The 15,990-nt window shown below is 43.8% G+C and overlaps 2 protein-coding genes across 3 annotated transcripts; one reads left to right on the top strand and one right to left on the bottom strand.

Annotated features, from left to right (window-relative positions):
* Nucleotides 1-2,063: 2,063 nt before the first annotated feature.
* LOC133890541 (ranBP2-type zinc finger protein At1g67325-like) lies at nt 2,064-5,794 on the top strand. Of its 2 annotated transcripts, XM_062330943.1 has the most exons (8): nt 2,064-2,214; nt 2,336-2,378; nt 3,151-3,269; nt 3,642-3,852; nt 3,940-4,007; nt 4,099-4,171; nt 4,835-4,947; nt 5,446-5,794. In XM_062330943.1, the coding sequence occupies exons 1-8, from the start codon at nt 2,200-2,202 to the stop codon at nt 5,593-5,595; spliced, it is 792 nt and encodes a 263-aa protein (XP_062186927.1). In that variant the 5' UTR covers nt 2,064-2,199; the 3' UTR covers nt 5,596-5,794. The 2 variants fall into 2 exon arrangements, with proteins under 2 accessions (XP_062186927.1, XP_062186928.1); XM_062330944.1 differs by lacking the exons at nt 2,336-2,378; nt 3,151-3,269 and having other exon boundaries at nt 2,078-2,214.
* A 33-nt stretch (nt 5,795-5,827) lies between these two features.
* Nucleotides 5,828-12,336, bottom strand: LOC133890540 (nucleobase-ascorbate transporter 11-like). The gene is made up of 10 exons (XM_062330942.1): nt 11,427-12,336; nt 9,803-9,900; nt 9,551-9,721; nt 8,156-8,256; nt 7,929-8,064; nt 7,724-7,774; nt 7,343-7,630; nt 7,007-7,241; nt 6,640-6,920; nt 5,828-6,531 (listed from the first exon to the last, which is right to left on the bottom strand). Exons 1-10 carry the CDS (start codon nt 12,229-12,231, stop codon nt 6,310-6,312), a joined length of 2,388 nt encoding a protein of 795 aa, XP_062186926.1. The 5' UTR covers nt 12,232-12,336; the 3' UTR covers nt 5,828-6,309.
* Between the last annotated feature and the right edge of the window lie 3,654 nt (nt 12,337-15,990).

Genomic DNA, 15,990 nt, shown 5'->3' with positions numbered 1-15,990 from the left:
TCTGGTGGTCAGAGCTTGGCTATTTGGGAGTTTAATCGGTGGAGGTGTTGTGTTGGTGCTCCTCGGAGTTGTATTCGTTAACGCTTGCCCGTATTGCAGTGGTGGTACGGTTGAGGTGTTCTTATCTCCGTCTTCCTCTCACCGGGGGCAACTGGCGGGTGATCGGATTTCTGAGACAGCGGCTAGTGAGCCATGCCTTGCCTCATTCATCGGTGCTTTTCAGAGAATTGCACTATGAGTATTATTCCCCTTCTATTCTATGGACAACAAATTCGTACTTATGGTTGCTTGATGATGATGAGTGTATATTGAGATTGAGCATGTTTCTGAGTACCCTAACATAGGACTGTGATGAATCTAGTTCAGTGATACAAAGCTTATACTTGGAGGTTATTTTGGGTGATTATTCATTCTGTTCCTATACACTTAAACTCTTGTTGGCTTTGCCGCCCAGTGCAATTTCATGTCACTGTGATCCCTGTATATGTGCTGTTGTAAGCTCAGTTTTGCTTAATCTTTCCAGTACTTGGTACCTGGATAGCTAGCTGTTCAGTAATGCCCTTTTGCAAATTGACTCTTGTCTCTGTTTGATTCAACAGTAGCTTGCTACCCCTGTGCAGAACTTGATGATTTTGTTTTGATCATGATAGCCATGTACCGGATGATTATTTAGATGTTTGAGAACTAGATTAAACTCTATTTGCTAGTTGGACACTCGGAAACATTGCTCTATCCATGATATTTACACTAGAACAATTAGGGAGCAGAATTTTAAAAGTTTTGGGGCCAATTGTTGTTTCATTAAATCTGGGAGCACTTTTATTCATAATATTTTTTATGCTGTCTAGTCCATGTTTTACACATAATATTTGGAACTGTTATATCAGTTATGCTGTCTTTTTGTACAACGATCATGTGTATTAGTGTTGATCTGTCATACACTTATATTTTTATTTATGGAATATTGAAATCCATGCTCTGTTTATCGCATATTATACAACAGGGATATGGGTTGATAACCACCTTTACCAATCTCCCGGTCAATGGTACCGCTAATTTCACATCTCCTCAATTTTTTACATCTCATTCTCCACCTCCTTCACCTAGCCAATTGTTCCAAGGCATATTTGATAGTATTATCATCGGATGGGTAGGTTGTCTAAAGTGCATTTTCTAGAGTTTGATGGGGAGAATCCAAAATTGTGGAAAACTAGATGCAAAAACTACTTTAACATGTATCGTGTGCAGTCTAGTATGTGGGTCAAGGTAGCATATATGCAATTCACGGGAGCAACAACACGTTGGCTGCAATCAGTAGAACTTAAGGTGCGCTTCATGAATTAGGATGAATTCCGCAAAATGGTTCATGATCGTTTCGGGTGTGACCAACATGAAACCCTGATTAGGCAATTATTCCACATAAAACAAACGAGCACAGTAGCAGAATACATAGAAAAATTCTCTGAATTGGTCGATATGTTAGCTTGCTATGAAACAACTATTGATCTACTGTCATGATGCAATGTTCGCCTGATATGGATACTGCTGGCGTACTTGCCGGAGAAGTTGGAGATCCGTGGAAACGAAAAGACTTTTGCCGTCCTGATCCTGACTATCAGCACAAATCTAGTCCTCGTGGTCGTCCGCCATTGCCACTACCACCGCGAGCTGACAATTTTAAAGGTACTGTGCAAGCTGATGGTCAATCAACTGAAGAAAAAGTGGCTGTATTGTGAGCTTATCATCGAGCTAGAGGTTTATGTCAAAAATTTGCTGAAAAGTGGAGTAGAGATGATCGTTGTGCTGCTACAGTTCAATTAAAATGCTTATTAAGAAATTTGGGACCTCTTTCAGTATGAAGAAATGTTCCTGTGCAGCTGCAAGCTAATGATGACACTGAGAACCAACTGTTTTTGTGCCATCTCGGAGGAGGCAGTCTCTGGCCAGCGAACATCCGGTCGGCTCATGTCCTTCCCGGGCCCACCCGTCGGCCACCGAAGCCCCTAGGTGGGTTCCACGCGGCGGCGACCCTGCCCCACTCACAGCGAGGGACACCGCAGCGCGTGGCCAGCGCCGCAGCGAATCCACGTACAGCAGCTCACCATCTCCACGCCCCCGAAGAAATAAATAAATAAACAAATAATTTTCGCTCCTCTCCTCCTCTCGACGCCGCCGCCGCCGTGTTCCCTCTACTCTCCCATGGCTTCCGCGAAGGTAATCCCCCTTTCCATTGGCTCCGATTCCCTTCGGTTCTGGTCCCGGCCTCGGCCTAGGGTTTGGTCTCTGACGCGTTTCCCCCCCTCCTTGATCGATTGATTTGGGTGCTGCCCCGCAGGTGGAGAACCGCGGCGCGTTGTCGAAGAGGTCGCGCAACGACGGTGAGATTCTATGGGGACTCTCCCACTCTGATCTGTTTTCGCTCGCTGCTATATGTCCTTCTGGTTAGGGTTTTGTTGAGCGGGGAATTATGGGAATTCTCGGGCAGGGTTTGGTTGGGAAATTAGGGGTTGATTAGTCGCGGGGCGTGCGCGGTATGATTGAGCGTGATCCGAGGGCTCGAGTAGTTGCAATAAAGAGAAGAGGTGTTCTAGAATTGGCTTCGGTACGGTTGGGGTAATTTTTGTGGTATCCACTTTTTGCTGTTGGTTAGGCTTGGGAAGTCTTAATCTTTGCATGCTATGTTTGATCCCCTCTTATGGTAGAGTAGTTGATCTTATGTGTATTGCATGGAGTCCTCATGGAGAGCAAAATGTGTTTGTTTAAGTTATTTGGTAGTACCACAGTTTTTAAAAAACTGGTTCTGTTTACTCCCTCGTGGATTGTACATGTGGTTTATCTTAGCTGTGTAAAATAGTTTCTAGAGATTCAAAGATCATCACCCAAAAAATGAGTATAAAGTTATGTGATATAATAAAATGTTATGGTTATTAGCTTGCAGTGGTTGCTATTCCTTTGCAAAATTCATGCTTGTGTTCTTTAATTGTCAGTTCCATGGTTTACTTAGCATTGCTCGGAGGAAAGCTCCCAGAGTTAAAATGTCTTTTGTGTACTACACTGTCTTTTCCGACACCTTTTGGAAAAGAAACTCATTATACTTTCTTGTTTTACTTTTGAGTCTTGTTGGTTAAAAAAAGGTTCTACTATTTTCAGTGTCTGTAAGGGAGGGGGACTGGAATTGTCCTCAGTGTGGTAACGTCAACTTCAGTTTTAGAAATGTTTGCAACCGTGGAGCCTGTGGTGCACCCCGTCCATCACCGAGTCCAAGTCCAGTAAGTTGTCGTAGATTCTCCCCAAGTAATGTCATTAATGATCTGTAGTGTCTAATGGAAAACAAGTCAATAATGGAGCATTGCTTGCTCCCCCCCCCCCCCCCCACTGCATCCTGGGCAATCATCCACATATAGGTTTTAGTCTTCATTCATGCTTCCAAAGCTTTTTCTAATCTGTATGTCGCATGAGGCCCCCACTAACATCTACATGTGCAAGCTGGGAAACGATGTATGTTTCTGTCTTTCTGGTGGTGGTTGCTTAAAAGTTTATGCGTTTGAGATAAAAGCTATATAAGAGGAATGAGTTATGCTGTCACATGACTGGTATCAAAAGTTTGTAACGCATTTTACTAACTTTTGTTTGTTTTACAGAGAATGATGCCAGCACCTCCTGCCGGTGGATATGATCGGTCACCTCTATTTTACGGTGGCAGTGGTGCCCCCCCTCCCATCCCTCTTGGATCTGGTAGCTATGGTGCTCCATATCCACAACTTGGGATGCGATATGGTTATGGGCCACCAGTAGGACCTCCTGCTTCATATGGCCTTTTTTCTTCTTATGGTCAACCTGGGCCGATGGGTGGTCAGTATTTCTTCCACAGTTGATAATTGCTGTTATTTCAGCATTTACTTGGATTGGCTCATGATTCTTTTTTGGTAATTGTCACAGGCATGGGATATGGCCCTGGACCCGAGCTGGGCAGATATAGCTATGGGTTTAGAGGATCGCCAATGCCGGTTTGTCTTCACTATTACCCTTAATCTTTTTATGCATTGCATATTGGCCTTTTTCTTGGGGCATTGTGATAATGTTATGTGCCTATAAAAGGTTTCTAGCCCATGGTCTGGTGGAGCATTAGTGGAAAACAATGACAACAGTGCTTCACGAAAGCGCCGTGGAGGTAAGTGAGACTCTCCTTTTCGCTGCATTATTCTGTTTCAATAGTCTCTTTGTAATTTTATTCGCATTTATTGATTATCTCTGATGACATTGCTTAACATTTTTGGATATCTTCTTGAACGTTAAGTGATGCTTATGACATTTTTTTTGAGAAACTTATGGTTCCATACAGTAGTTAAAAAAACTTAGATAGTTTTGTATATCTTGTTGAATAGATTAATTCAACCTTGAAGTGCAAGCATGTCTTGACTCATGTTAATCAGGGCCGTAATAGATTTTTCTACACTGTCATCTAAATTTGGGTGTCTATTAATTAAACCATTTGGTGAAAATGAAACAGCTTTCATCAGCATGAAGTCGTGCTTTCACCTTTTGGTTATTATCTTTCATATTTGCTCGATCGAGGTTGGAGAAGTGGTGCAGAGTAAATACAATTGATTAGCCTGTTCTTTGGTGGTAGAACCTGTCTATCATAGTTTCATTAATGCTATATAGCTGTTCATTTTCCCCTTTGCCTGTCTACATTGCGTATAACAACATAGTTTTCCTGTCCCCATTTTTCTTTGTAAAAATTGGTTTCATGACATTGAAAGATCCTGGGTTTGACATGGAACCGATTTTGCCTTTCATTCCTGGTTGTTTCTTATGAAATTCTCATTTATAGGCCCCGATGGACTTTCTGAGGGTGACTGGATCTGCCCCAAATGTGACAATATCAATTTTTCCTTCAGAAACACTTGCAACATGAAGAAATGTGGAGCTCCGAGGCCAACTCCTGTAAGCGTTATGACCCCTTTACTGGATTTGCGGTTACTACAGAAGTACTACTTTTCTTTCCAAAAGGGACTATACATAGATCTTTTGATCTGATTATAAGACAAAGTTCCAGGTGTTTTACTTAATAAACTCTACAAAACTGTCATGAACTAAAAGCCCTTGGGCATGATTATCATTACTCCATTCCTACAAAGTTTGAGTATCTTGTTTGTGCTTTGATCATGGTAGCAGCATTTTCCTGAGCAATGAACAAACATTTATACATAGATCTGTATGTTCATTGCTCAGCATTGTGGGGGTCCCTGCATGTGCTTTCACCTTGGGTTAAATGCAGTCTATTTTTCAATTGCAATTGTTGCAACTACTTTGTTAAGAAAAAAATCGATAAAGCCCTCTTGCAACAATTGTTTGAATTACTGAAAAAATGGAAAGAAAATACCACAATGCAAATCATCCCCTTTTTAATTTTCTGGAGAATGAATTGTTTTACTCTTGCAGGGAGCTAACACGAGCTCATCTCGCAAGGACAAGGATGCCCCTGAAGGAAGCTGGACCTGCCCTGAGTGCAACAACCTGAACTACCCCTTCCGCATGGTGTGCAACCGGAAAGGATGCTCATACAGCAGGCCGGCCCCGACGAACAACTGAACCCAACCTTGCACACCATGCCCCATCGTCGAAATACTGTTGTACCCTAGCTTTTAGTCTATACAGGTCGTGTAAACTGTAAACTGCACAAATGTGTTTCCTGTTCCGTCTGGAGGGAGATTCGATTTGTTATGTTTGATTTTAGTATACCTTTTAAATCTTGAAGACAATTGAAAGAGCCTTATGCTTTGGAGTATCATTTGCGATTGTTGCAAATTGTTTAGTGCAGGAAGGCTTTTGCCCCTATATATGTTTCATGAAGTTTTTCGCTCCTGAATGTTGCAGGAAGTTTTGCAACATTTTAACCTTCCTGTGTAGAGATTTTCGGTCGGGTCGCACTTAAGCGGTGCAATTACAGATCTGTAAGATGCATCTCACCGTATGGGATCATCGAATGTGTTGTTCGTATAGAACTGTGCGAAGCTGCAGCAAACACGGTGAATGATCATCCATCTGAACGTAGCATTTCTACAAACCGCAAAATACATGGCGTAGGTGGTTCTGGCTCTAACAAAGCCGATTAACTTTACAGGGGTTGTGAGCTCAGACTCCTCTAGTCTAACCGTGAAAAAACAGAGCCTTCAAGCTAACCGCAGCAAGAGGCCCCTGACCAGGTAGCATCCGTATATATAGTGAATCCTACTATAGCAGGTTGCAATGGAATAAATATAATATTTGCCACCGAGCGCTGCAACAGCACTATGCACAGAGCCGTTAGATGCCAACGCACTTCGCCCACCTGAACCAGCACGAAATCTTTTCAGGCAGCCGGTAGGGTTCCAAGGTCGCAGGATCCACGTCCAGGGAGCTCGGGTCTGACCAGATGTACACCCCGCGTTCTTGCTTGCTGCCTGGCACCGTGTTGTCGAGGATCAACGCAACAAGGAGAGCCACCACAACGTTGATGGATAGAAGGGCATTGACCGCATAATTTAGCTGCAGATCAATTTGGAGTTAGTTAGAGCAGCAAAAGTATTAGACCAATTAACTGCCTCATCGTCAATGGGGTCCCACTATTCCAGCAATTAACTGACAAGAACTCACCCCGCTGCTGCCTGTGCGAACTGGTCCACTTGATCCCGCGGCATATGGAAGAAGATAGCTTGGCAGGATAAGAGTGGAGCTGGGTTCATACTGCTGAAAATATGAGGGGATAGACAGGGAGATGAACAGAGTAAATCCAACTATTATCATGTTTCTCGAGCTTGCTGCTTGGGTGTATCGCAATGTGGACAAGCCAAGTGCGACAATCAGCGCCCAAGTGAAGCATAGAACTGAGGCGGCCAAAGCCACAGGTATAGAAGCAAGAAGAGCTCCGATTTTCCCTGCAGCCAAGGAAATCAGATTTAGGAAGTCCACAATTAATAAATAAATTCTGACATACAATTGCCATAAAGAAATGCTATCATACCAAAGAAGGAGAAGAAGACCAACAAGGCTGCCCCAAGCTGCAAGGCCCTTCTGCTGGCCATTTTGGTCGTTTCAAGGGTGTGTATGTTCTCAGTTAACGTTGTCGACCCGGTACCTGTACCCCACAATCCAGCAATAAAAGTTGAAATCCCTTCAAGTCCAATCCCTCTGCTGACAACTCCACGTGTTGGCGGACTTAAATTGACCAGCAGTGATGCAGCATGATATGTTGCGAGCTGCAGATGTACCAACATGCCAATGCAGGATAGTTGTTAAGCATTTGGAGTTTTTGGACAGTTGTTGAAGAGTGGTCGCTTTGCTGATAGAAACTACTTACCGAATCAACTGATGCAACCAGTGAAACTATTACCATGATGATACCCGTCTTGAAATGAAATGTCGGAGCTCCCCACTGGAACGGATAGGGAACCCTCACCCAGGCAGCAGTTCTCCATGCAGTAGAAACATCAGTTCGGCAACGTCTCATGGTTTCCAAATGCCTTCTGCATGAATCCAACAATATGTTCGAACTGGGTATATTTGAGCTGCAACCTTTGAAGTTATATGCTCCACCAGCAGTTAGGAAGAATGCATATGCCCATACGATTGCAACACTGAGGGGCACCTGCCAATACAGATACCAGTGCAGTCAGCACACAACCCAGTATTGCGTAAATATTAATGATGAATCTACAGGGAGAGAGGATTAGAAAAATACCGCATAGACAAGAAAGATATGGTTGCCGAACAGGGATATTTTTCTCATGTACTGAAATGGATAAGTACAGTAATCAGTAAGGTATGGGAGCAATACATGATCAAAACACACACACACAGTGGAATGATTCAACACTACAAAACATCATTAAGCAAGCAGAAGCAAGGAAAACAAAATGGTAATATATGAACAAGTCACGGCATACCAGAGTGCACAGAAGAACCAATACAATGAGGGGCATGCTGATTTCTACACAGCTGCCAGCCTGAGGGAAACCATAACTGAAAAACGTCAAACCAACTACAGCAATAGTTGGTGCCACGACTACCGGATTTATTAACCTGCAAAACCACAGTTAGGTGTTGATATATTCTTATTTCATGGTGTGTGTTCTAGACTGGAAAAGTTGGGTGGCTAGGTTTCTTGACATACCTCAGGAACAGTGACATAAGACCAGTGTATCCTAGGATTATCTGGAAAACTGAACCAACAAGTATAGCCCCCTGTAATTCCCTCATTATGTGCTTGAATTTCTGCATGTCATACAGGACAAACCAAAATTAATGCAGACCCATTTATCTTCAAAACGGTGAAAGTTTTGCTCACAGTATCTACAAGGCTAAATCCGTAGATAAATAAACCCAATGCTGAATGTTCAAATTTAGCTCAATGCAATAACAGGCCATCCACATCATATCTTGGCAACATGACTCCACATGCAACATAACCTCTTATATATAACCAAGGAAACATTTTTATTGGAATAAGAACATGGTTAAATGAAAATCTTGGGTGCTGTCAGATTAGATCTGGCTGGTGCAGATCAATGTAGATCACACCCTTGCGTCCTTGCCACTAGAAACTGGCTTGGTAGGGGGTAAAGGTGGAGGAATATATTTTTAGAGGTCTTTCAAAGATGTCCTTGACTTATCAAATCTGATAGCTAAAATCACTTGTTCTTATACTCCTATTTTCAGGGTGATGTCTAGCTCATATGTTTCCAAACCACCAAATACACATGACCCATTGTCCATAGCAGTAGGGCAGCAGTTCAATGTTCATGCTTCACAACTGACCATAAAGTTTCCATCTTCGAGCTCATGGTAAGCTTGAACGGGTGCAATGCTGTTGCCAGGTTTAATAATTGAGTGCCAAGATATTCCAGGTTTACTTTAAGTGTAACTTAGTCCACAGCACACATGCTTTGTTAAATAGCTCTTTTTGTTTATCTCCCTTTTGAGTATTCAAGTCAATTTGCAAAACTTAGATGTGATTACACTCAACTTCTACAGAAACCAGATACCAAGGCATGCTTAGTTCCTTAGTCTGCACCCTTATCTGAATAATTGGTACAAAAGGATGGATACTTTCCCACCAGTGCATCACCACCAAGGGCTTGTTTGGAAGAGTGGGATTGCTCCAGGTATTTTAGGATTAAGTTAAAATCTGAACTAAACCCTAAAGATTTGGATCCGAATCCCCCCCTTTCCAAACAGGCCCCAATTTGAATCGTAAAGAGTGGGATTGCTCCAGAAATTTTAGGATTAAGTTAAAATTTGAACTAAACCCTAAAGATTTAGATCTGAATCCCCCCCCCCCCTCTTCCAAACAGGCCGCAATTTGAATCCTAACGGTTTGGTCATATATATCCAGGGAAAAGTTGAGCTTGACACTACATGATGTCATCCCATTTGAACCTCCCAGAAATACAAAAAGAAAAAAGGACAACTGCATTACATGCAGGTTAGTATCTGATTTCCACATTGCGTGTATGATGCAAGAGGAGAAGTGTAGGTCAAGTAAAAGGAGTCTAGGATTGAATCATACATTTTCACTAAGATTTCTGAACTCCTCGGAGTTCGCAATTACCAATGCAGGAGCCAAATATACAAAAGAACTTCCTTGAACCAATGGAAGCCGAGAGCCCAAAAAAGTATGAAGTATTGTTGTAAGACCAGAGACTAGTAACATGGTGGAAATGACAGTTGCAGTATCCTCCTGACACATGAAAGGAACTTATTATTTGAAGGCAGTTTTCAATGCAAATAGAGGAATTAAGAAAGGAAAGGAAGGTCATACATCAGATCCACCCATGGTTGGTACCAATATCAAAGGAACAAAAACAAGTGAACCAGCTATTGACAGGTAATGTTGTATGCCATAAAATATGAGGGGCACTGCAATTGAAAGAGAAAATTACGTTAATAGTTATCCCAGCAGTTGCAATTGGACTGACATAAGAAATCATCAAACAGTGAAAGAATCACAGATCAAATTTGGATCATTATTTTCTGTTAATCAAAGAATGACAGAAGCTCTCTTGCTGAACTTTTTTTTATATAAAAAATGGATCATTACAATGAGGAATTGATTTTCCATTTGAATCTATGATCCTTGTACATATTTTTCACCTGTACATACTCCCTTTTTAATATGGAAATTATCAGTATAATGAATAATTAAGGATATAAATAGTGTGATTCATATGGAAGAAGGCCTCCCCTCCTTTTTAATATGAGGAATTGATTTTTTTTAAACCACTATAATGAATAATTAAGGATATAAATAGTGTGATTTAATCAACAAAAAACTTAACACGTGTTGCTCCTAAAAATTGCAAATTTCATTATTAGCCAAAATAAAGTGATGTGAAGTTGTCAGCTAACCTAAAATCACTTTTTAAACCCTAAATGCTAAACATAGTTCATGCGGGAATGGAGGCCAGATAAAAGGAATACACACCTCCAGCATTAGTTGTTTGATTAATATTGGAGTTGGAATATTCCTATTGGGACTCAAAAGATGGCAAATACTATTGAAATATGAAATAAGAATCCATATTAACCTATCCCTATGATGACACAATGATGGCAGATTGTTTACTTGAGTTCATATCTAGGTAAAATATCAACAAAACAATAAAATAGTTGGCCTCCTTCCAGTGTTTCAAAATAACTACAGCCATTTCAAGTGGTATCAGGTAAATGCAGTCACTAGAAGCATATGGGGCAGACATCCATGACATAACCAGATCACACTCAAGCCATGCATAGCCAAATTGAGCATAATGCACAACTAATTTTTCAGCTATCCCTAAAGAACTATTCACGGATAGAAGCGCGTGGAGGTTAGCAATCCATGTGCCAAAACCATAACTTATGCTTTAGTTTCCTTGTACCGTTATTACTTTTATTACCTTTATTGTCATTATTATTTTCTCATCATCTTTTTAGTTGGATCTTGTGGGTTTCATCTCTAGTCTACCCCAACTTGGTTGGGACAAAGGCTTTGTTGTTATTGTTGTAGTAAATTAACACAAACATACCTCATTCCATTTTCAGCTATTTTTGTATTCCAATTTCTACAAGGAAAATAGAATGGAAACCAACGACATTTACAATTAATTGACCAACAAAACTGGCTTCAACCATTTTAACTGCAAAAATCAGCTGCTCTGATTCTAATGCATCAGGAGTAGCAAATAATTGGACATGACTTTTTTTGCGAAGATAAAGGGACATGAATTGAAGTCAGTATGGCCACCATCACTATCACGAGGATTATTAATTAATCCTAGAACATCACTATCAGCAACACTTGACCAAGAAAATCCTCCGTGCAAAATGCAGCTTGCAATTCGCCATAATATCAGCACATCGCTATGGATGATGGAGAAATAGAAAGTTGGGACCAGCGAACTCACCCCATCCGGGGTTCTCGGTGACACCACAACGGAGTCCCGACGCCCCATACAGCGGCGCTATCTCGCCTGCGGCACCGTCCGCAGCTCCCTCCTCCTCGTTCGCCCACTGCTCCTGGTAGTACGCGGCCAGCTCCGCGTCCCTCTCCTCCTCTTTCTTCCTCCTCGCCTCAGCCTCCTCAGCCTTCCTCTTGGCCTCGGCCTCCTCCGCCTTCTTCCTCGCCTCCGCGTCCGCGTGCACGCCGTTCACATTCCTGCCCACATTGGCCGCCTCCCTCTCGACGCCGTTCCTCCTCCTTGCGTCACCGCGCGCTCCTCCCCTCGCCGCGTCCGGCTCCGCCGAACCCACCGCCTCTCCGCCTCCGCCGCCGAAGCCCGGTGGGATCTCGAGCTCGCCGCGGAGGTCGATGCGGCGGCGTTGGCGGTCCCCAAGGCTGCGGCGGCGACCGCGGCCGCCGCGCTCGAGATCGAGCGGCGGCGCGGGATCGCGGTCTTCCTCCGTGTCCGGGTCCGGGTCCCGCCCCGGCGGCGGCCGCGGCCGCGGCGGGCGGCGGGAGCTGGCCGGGGGAGGCGGCGGCGGGGGCTGCGGCGCGGCGGAGGAGGCGAACGACGAGTTGGACTCCCCGGAGAAGAACGAGGAGTGGAACCCCGTGCGGCGCGCCCACGAGCGCAGCTCCCGCGGGTTGTGGTCGCGGTTGTTCCCCATGAACGGCGGCACCTGCTCGTCCCCGCCACCTCCATCCGCTCCCGCGCCTCCACCGCCACCTCCACCACCGCCGCGGCCTGTAGTCCGCCTGGAGCTCGGCATCGCGGTCGGCGCCACGCTGCGCTGGAGTGGGCAGAAGACTGGAGTAGTGTGGAAGCTAAGCGGAGTGGTTAGTGCCAGTACAAGTGAGATGAGAGAGAGAGAGACTAGAAAGGGTGTACCACTACCACGTCGCTTTAACAAGCGGCAGCCGTTGGGGAAAAGGTTAAAGGTAACGTTGGACGGGTCACTGACGTGCGGGCTCCACCTATGGGGCCCGGTCGACAGAGAGAAGTAGCACAGCTGGTGCGCCGCGTGCGGGGTTCTATTTCTGGTGGGTGTGGAGTCGCGTCGTCACCGTCGCCGTGGCCGTGGCCGTGGGATAGGAGAAGCGAGACATCATAGAGACGTTGCGGAGATCTCAAAACAACAAATAAATTAAACTAAAAAAATAAAAATAAAATGTTCCATGCAAAAATAAAAGGCAGGTCTACGGTTCTACCACCATTAATCACGTCCTCTAGCAAGTAGCAATGCCCAATTGGCCATATGATATGCATGAGGCTTAGTACCAACCAAAGATACTTAGTAGATCAGATGCTACCTAACAAACTAGATGCAAGAGCACTCGCTCTCATTAGTTTAAGCAGATTTGTAATTGTTGACCATAGTAATAGTTGCATGGGTGGAGCATGAGGATTTAGAATCCCGTGGAAAGAATTGTTAGATATGATTATATTTTGGATAGTTTGCCTTTGGGTGTCTCTATCTGAACAGAGATTAGATACTCAAGTCAATGAGTACGAAATATTAGATTTATCGAATCATAATTTTGTTGTACATGCGTACAAGTGATTTTTTTTTTGTTTAGTATAGACCACACGAGCAAGTTGATTTAGAAGAATTTGGCAAGGATTTCATACGAAAATAGTTGAATTCCCCCGTAAACAAAGATATACTCCTCATTCCCAAACGGAACAATTATATTCACTTTTTTTCTATTCCGACGTAAACAAAGAAATACTCCCTCATTCCCAAACGGAACAATTATATTCACTTTTTTTTCTCTATCCACCTTGTGTACCATAAAAAAACCCAACAACAATGAACATAGTGAAAATTCTGATGAATTTACTTGGAACATCTGCCCACTGCTATGTATGACATATGGGGCCCACTATTAAGATGAGGGCTTTCTTGTTCTCTTTCACGTCCATCCCCTTTGGAAAGGTTTGGTCAGTGCTGATTGACTTACTACCTTTCCAAAGAGCTGCGCTGGATAGTTTAGCACCTCGGTGAGAGCATCCATAGAAGATTACCTATAACCCTCAATACTAAAAAAAACTATCAATATCGGGGTTTTTAGTGCTCCAACAAACTACCAATAGCCCCAATCCTTTTATTTTTTTTGTTGGCCACAAAAAATCCAACCCTCTCTCCCCAAAAGAAAGGGAGACCCCCTCCCCCAATATCGTGAAAATTTGGCGGGTGAACATTCTGACTCGTACCTACTGACCTCTCGCCCCCTCCCTCCGTCGCCGCATCCATGTAGTCTGCCTCCACCGGCCGTCCGCCGTTGCCGCCCCATCCCCTCCGCATCCCCCGTGTCGATTTCTTTGGACTAGCGCAGCCCCCGCGACCTCCTGCCACCCGTGCTCATGGCGTCCGCCGCCGCCACCACGACTCCAGCCATTCGCAACCCCTCTGTCGTCGCTTGAGCCCCCTCTCTCCCTCCACAGTCCCTCCTCCGCCTCCTTCTGGAGGTCATCCGCGGCCCCGCCCCATCCCCGTGTCGTGTCGTAGCCGCGTGACCCGAGCTCGGCTGCCGCGAGCTCTGGCGTGGCCAGCTTGAGGTCTAGTGCGTCCCACCACCCCTCCGCCACCCCGTCATCATGCTCCGCGGCCACCCCACGCTGCTCCGGTTGGCGATGTGGTTGATGCCCGGAAGGTGTTCCACCAAAATCCCAGAAGATATTTTTTCTTTCTTTTTTCAATTGGTATGATCAAATTGTGATGTGTGGTGAAGTTCAATGGATTTTTTTCATGGATTTTGTGCGGATGAGCTCCTTTATGGATATGTTTTTTGATGACTCATGGTCGGACAATGATGATGACTTCCAGATGGTGGCGGCTTTGCTTACTGACATTGGGTGCAACAAGCGACCCAAACAAGCGGGCAATAGTTTCATCATGTTTCTTCATGTTTTATTTAGATTATTTGCTTCATTTGGACATTATGTTATGTTCTAATTTGAATTTGAATTTGAAAATTTATAGATTTGAAATATTGTTGAATTGTGTGCAGTAAAAACATAATAGTTTGAATTACTATGATGTGAAAATAGAGTTAAAATAGAGTTCATATGCACAAGGGAAGAGAAATAAAAGGAAATGAAATATTGGAGGAGATGATTATTGGTAGTATGTTGAAGCAGCTCCCCCAATAATACTAAAAATGTTATTGGGACTCTCCCAATAACAACTTATTAGGGACGGCTTATTGGTAGTCTCATGGAAATGCTCGGAGTAGAGTGGTGCTATTGTGGTTGGTGCACAACATCCAAATGTACCATAGTGCTTCACTTCACATGTCTAGGATTATAAATGGGGAAAAGGTAAAACCAAGAAAGAAAGAGATGTGCTTAGGTACTGATCTCGAAGAATTTCATAGTAGTAGAGTTCTATGGAAAATTTACTCGTTGTTCTTTGGGAGGAACTGAGCAAGAAAACATATGTGCTTTAGAATGGGATGGGTGCTCAATCTGTTGCTTTCTCTTTCAATAGCCTTCTTTCATTTCTAAAGTTGTTTGAGATGGAGGGGCAGAATCCTGAATCACCAATGAAACTCCTTTAGAATGGCTCAATTGGTAAGACTTTTAAAGGAAATATGTAACGAGTTCCAACCTTTTGGAAACTTCCTACGAGTATATTTTTCTTGAAATCCCATGCTTCATCCTTGTGAAGCATCATTTTTTTTTCTCAAACACGCAGGAGAACTGCATATCATTATTTAAGAAGGAAAGGAGTCTAAGATGACTCAAACAACCCCCCCCCCACACACACAAGCGCCCATCAGGGCCACACTAGTTACATGAGGAATCACCAGAAAAAATAGACCAACGACCAAATGACCACACTAATATTGGCATCACGGTCAGAAACTACTAAGACCTTTGGCTCCTGCCAAACACCATAGCTTAACTTGATCTCGAATATCTTGCAAGATGATACTAAAACTAGGTGATGCACCTTCAAACACACATCTATCTCTTTGCTTCCATAACCACCAGGCAACCAAAATGACTAGCGAGTTAAACCCCTTGCCATGTTGCATGGGAATGTGCTGTAGTGCTTGGCGCCACCACATAGTGAACGCTTGGTCCTCTAATCCTGGTGCTAGCAGCTGTAGGCCAACAGTTGATAACACAGAGAACAAAACCTCCCTTGCGAACACACATGATGTGAGCAAGTGTTGCACATTCTCATCCTCCTAGTCACAGAGGGGGCAATGGTCAGGATGGTCTAGACCACGACGGGCCAGCCAGTTAGCAGTCCAACATCGATTTAACGAGGCCAACCACAAGAAGAATTTGCAACGAGGTGGAGCCCATGTTCTCTAGATCTCTTTCCAAGGTTCAAATTTGACAGCTCCCATGTGAATGTAGGTGATGTCGCCTAGAGGGGGGGGGGGTGAATAGGAGTTTCTTGAAAATTAAAACTTTATAGAGGATTACATAATCCGAATACTCCGGGTCAAACTAGAGACTCTGGGGTCTGGAGGTTCCGAGCTCAACCCAGATAGTCCGGCTGGAACAAGAAAAG

The sequence above is a fragment of the Phragmites australis genome, chromosome 14 (genome assembly GCF_958298935.1).
Source record: "Phragmites australis chromosome 14, lpPhrAust1.1, whole genome shotgun sequence".
NCBI lineage: Eukaryota > Viridiplantae > Streptophyta > Magnoliopsida > Poales > Poaceae > Phragmites > Phragmites australis.
This window is presented reverse-complemented; position numbering and strand designations above follow the sequence as displayed.

Coding starts and splice junctions, on each gene's coding strand:
- LOC133890541 (XM_062330943.1), top strand. Junction 3,853..3,939: donor TCAACCTGGGCCGATGGGTG/GTCAGTATTTCT, acceptor TAATTGTCACAG/GCATGGGATATGGCCCTGGA. Junction 4,008..4,098: donor TTAGAGGATCGCCAATGCCG/GTTTGTCTTCAC, acceptor TGCCTATAAAAG/GTTTCTAGCCCATGGTCTGG.
- LOC133890540 (XM_062330942.1), bottom strand. CDS start 12,231: ATGCCGAGCTCCAGGCGGACTACAGGCCGCGGCGGTGGTGGAGGTGGC. Junction 7,242..7,342: donor TGGTTGCATCAGTTGATTCG/GTAAGTAGTTTC, acceptor GTACATCTGCAG/CTCGCAACATATCATGCTGC. Junction 6,532..6,639: donor TTCGCACAGGCAGCAGCGGG/GTGAGTTCTTGT, acceptor ATTGATCTGCAG/CTAAATTATGCGGTCAATGC.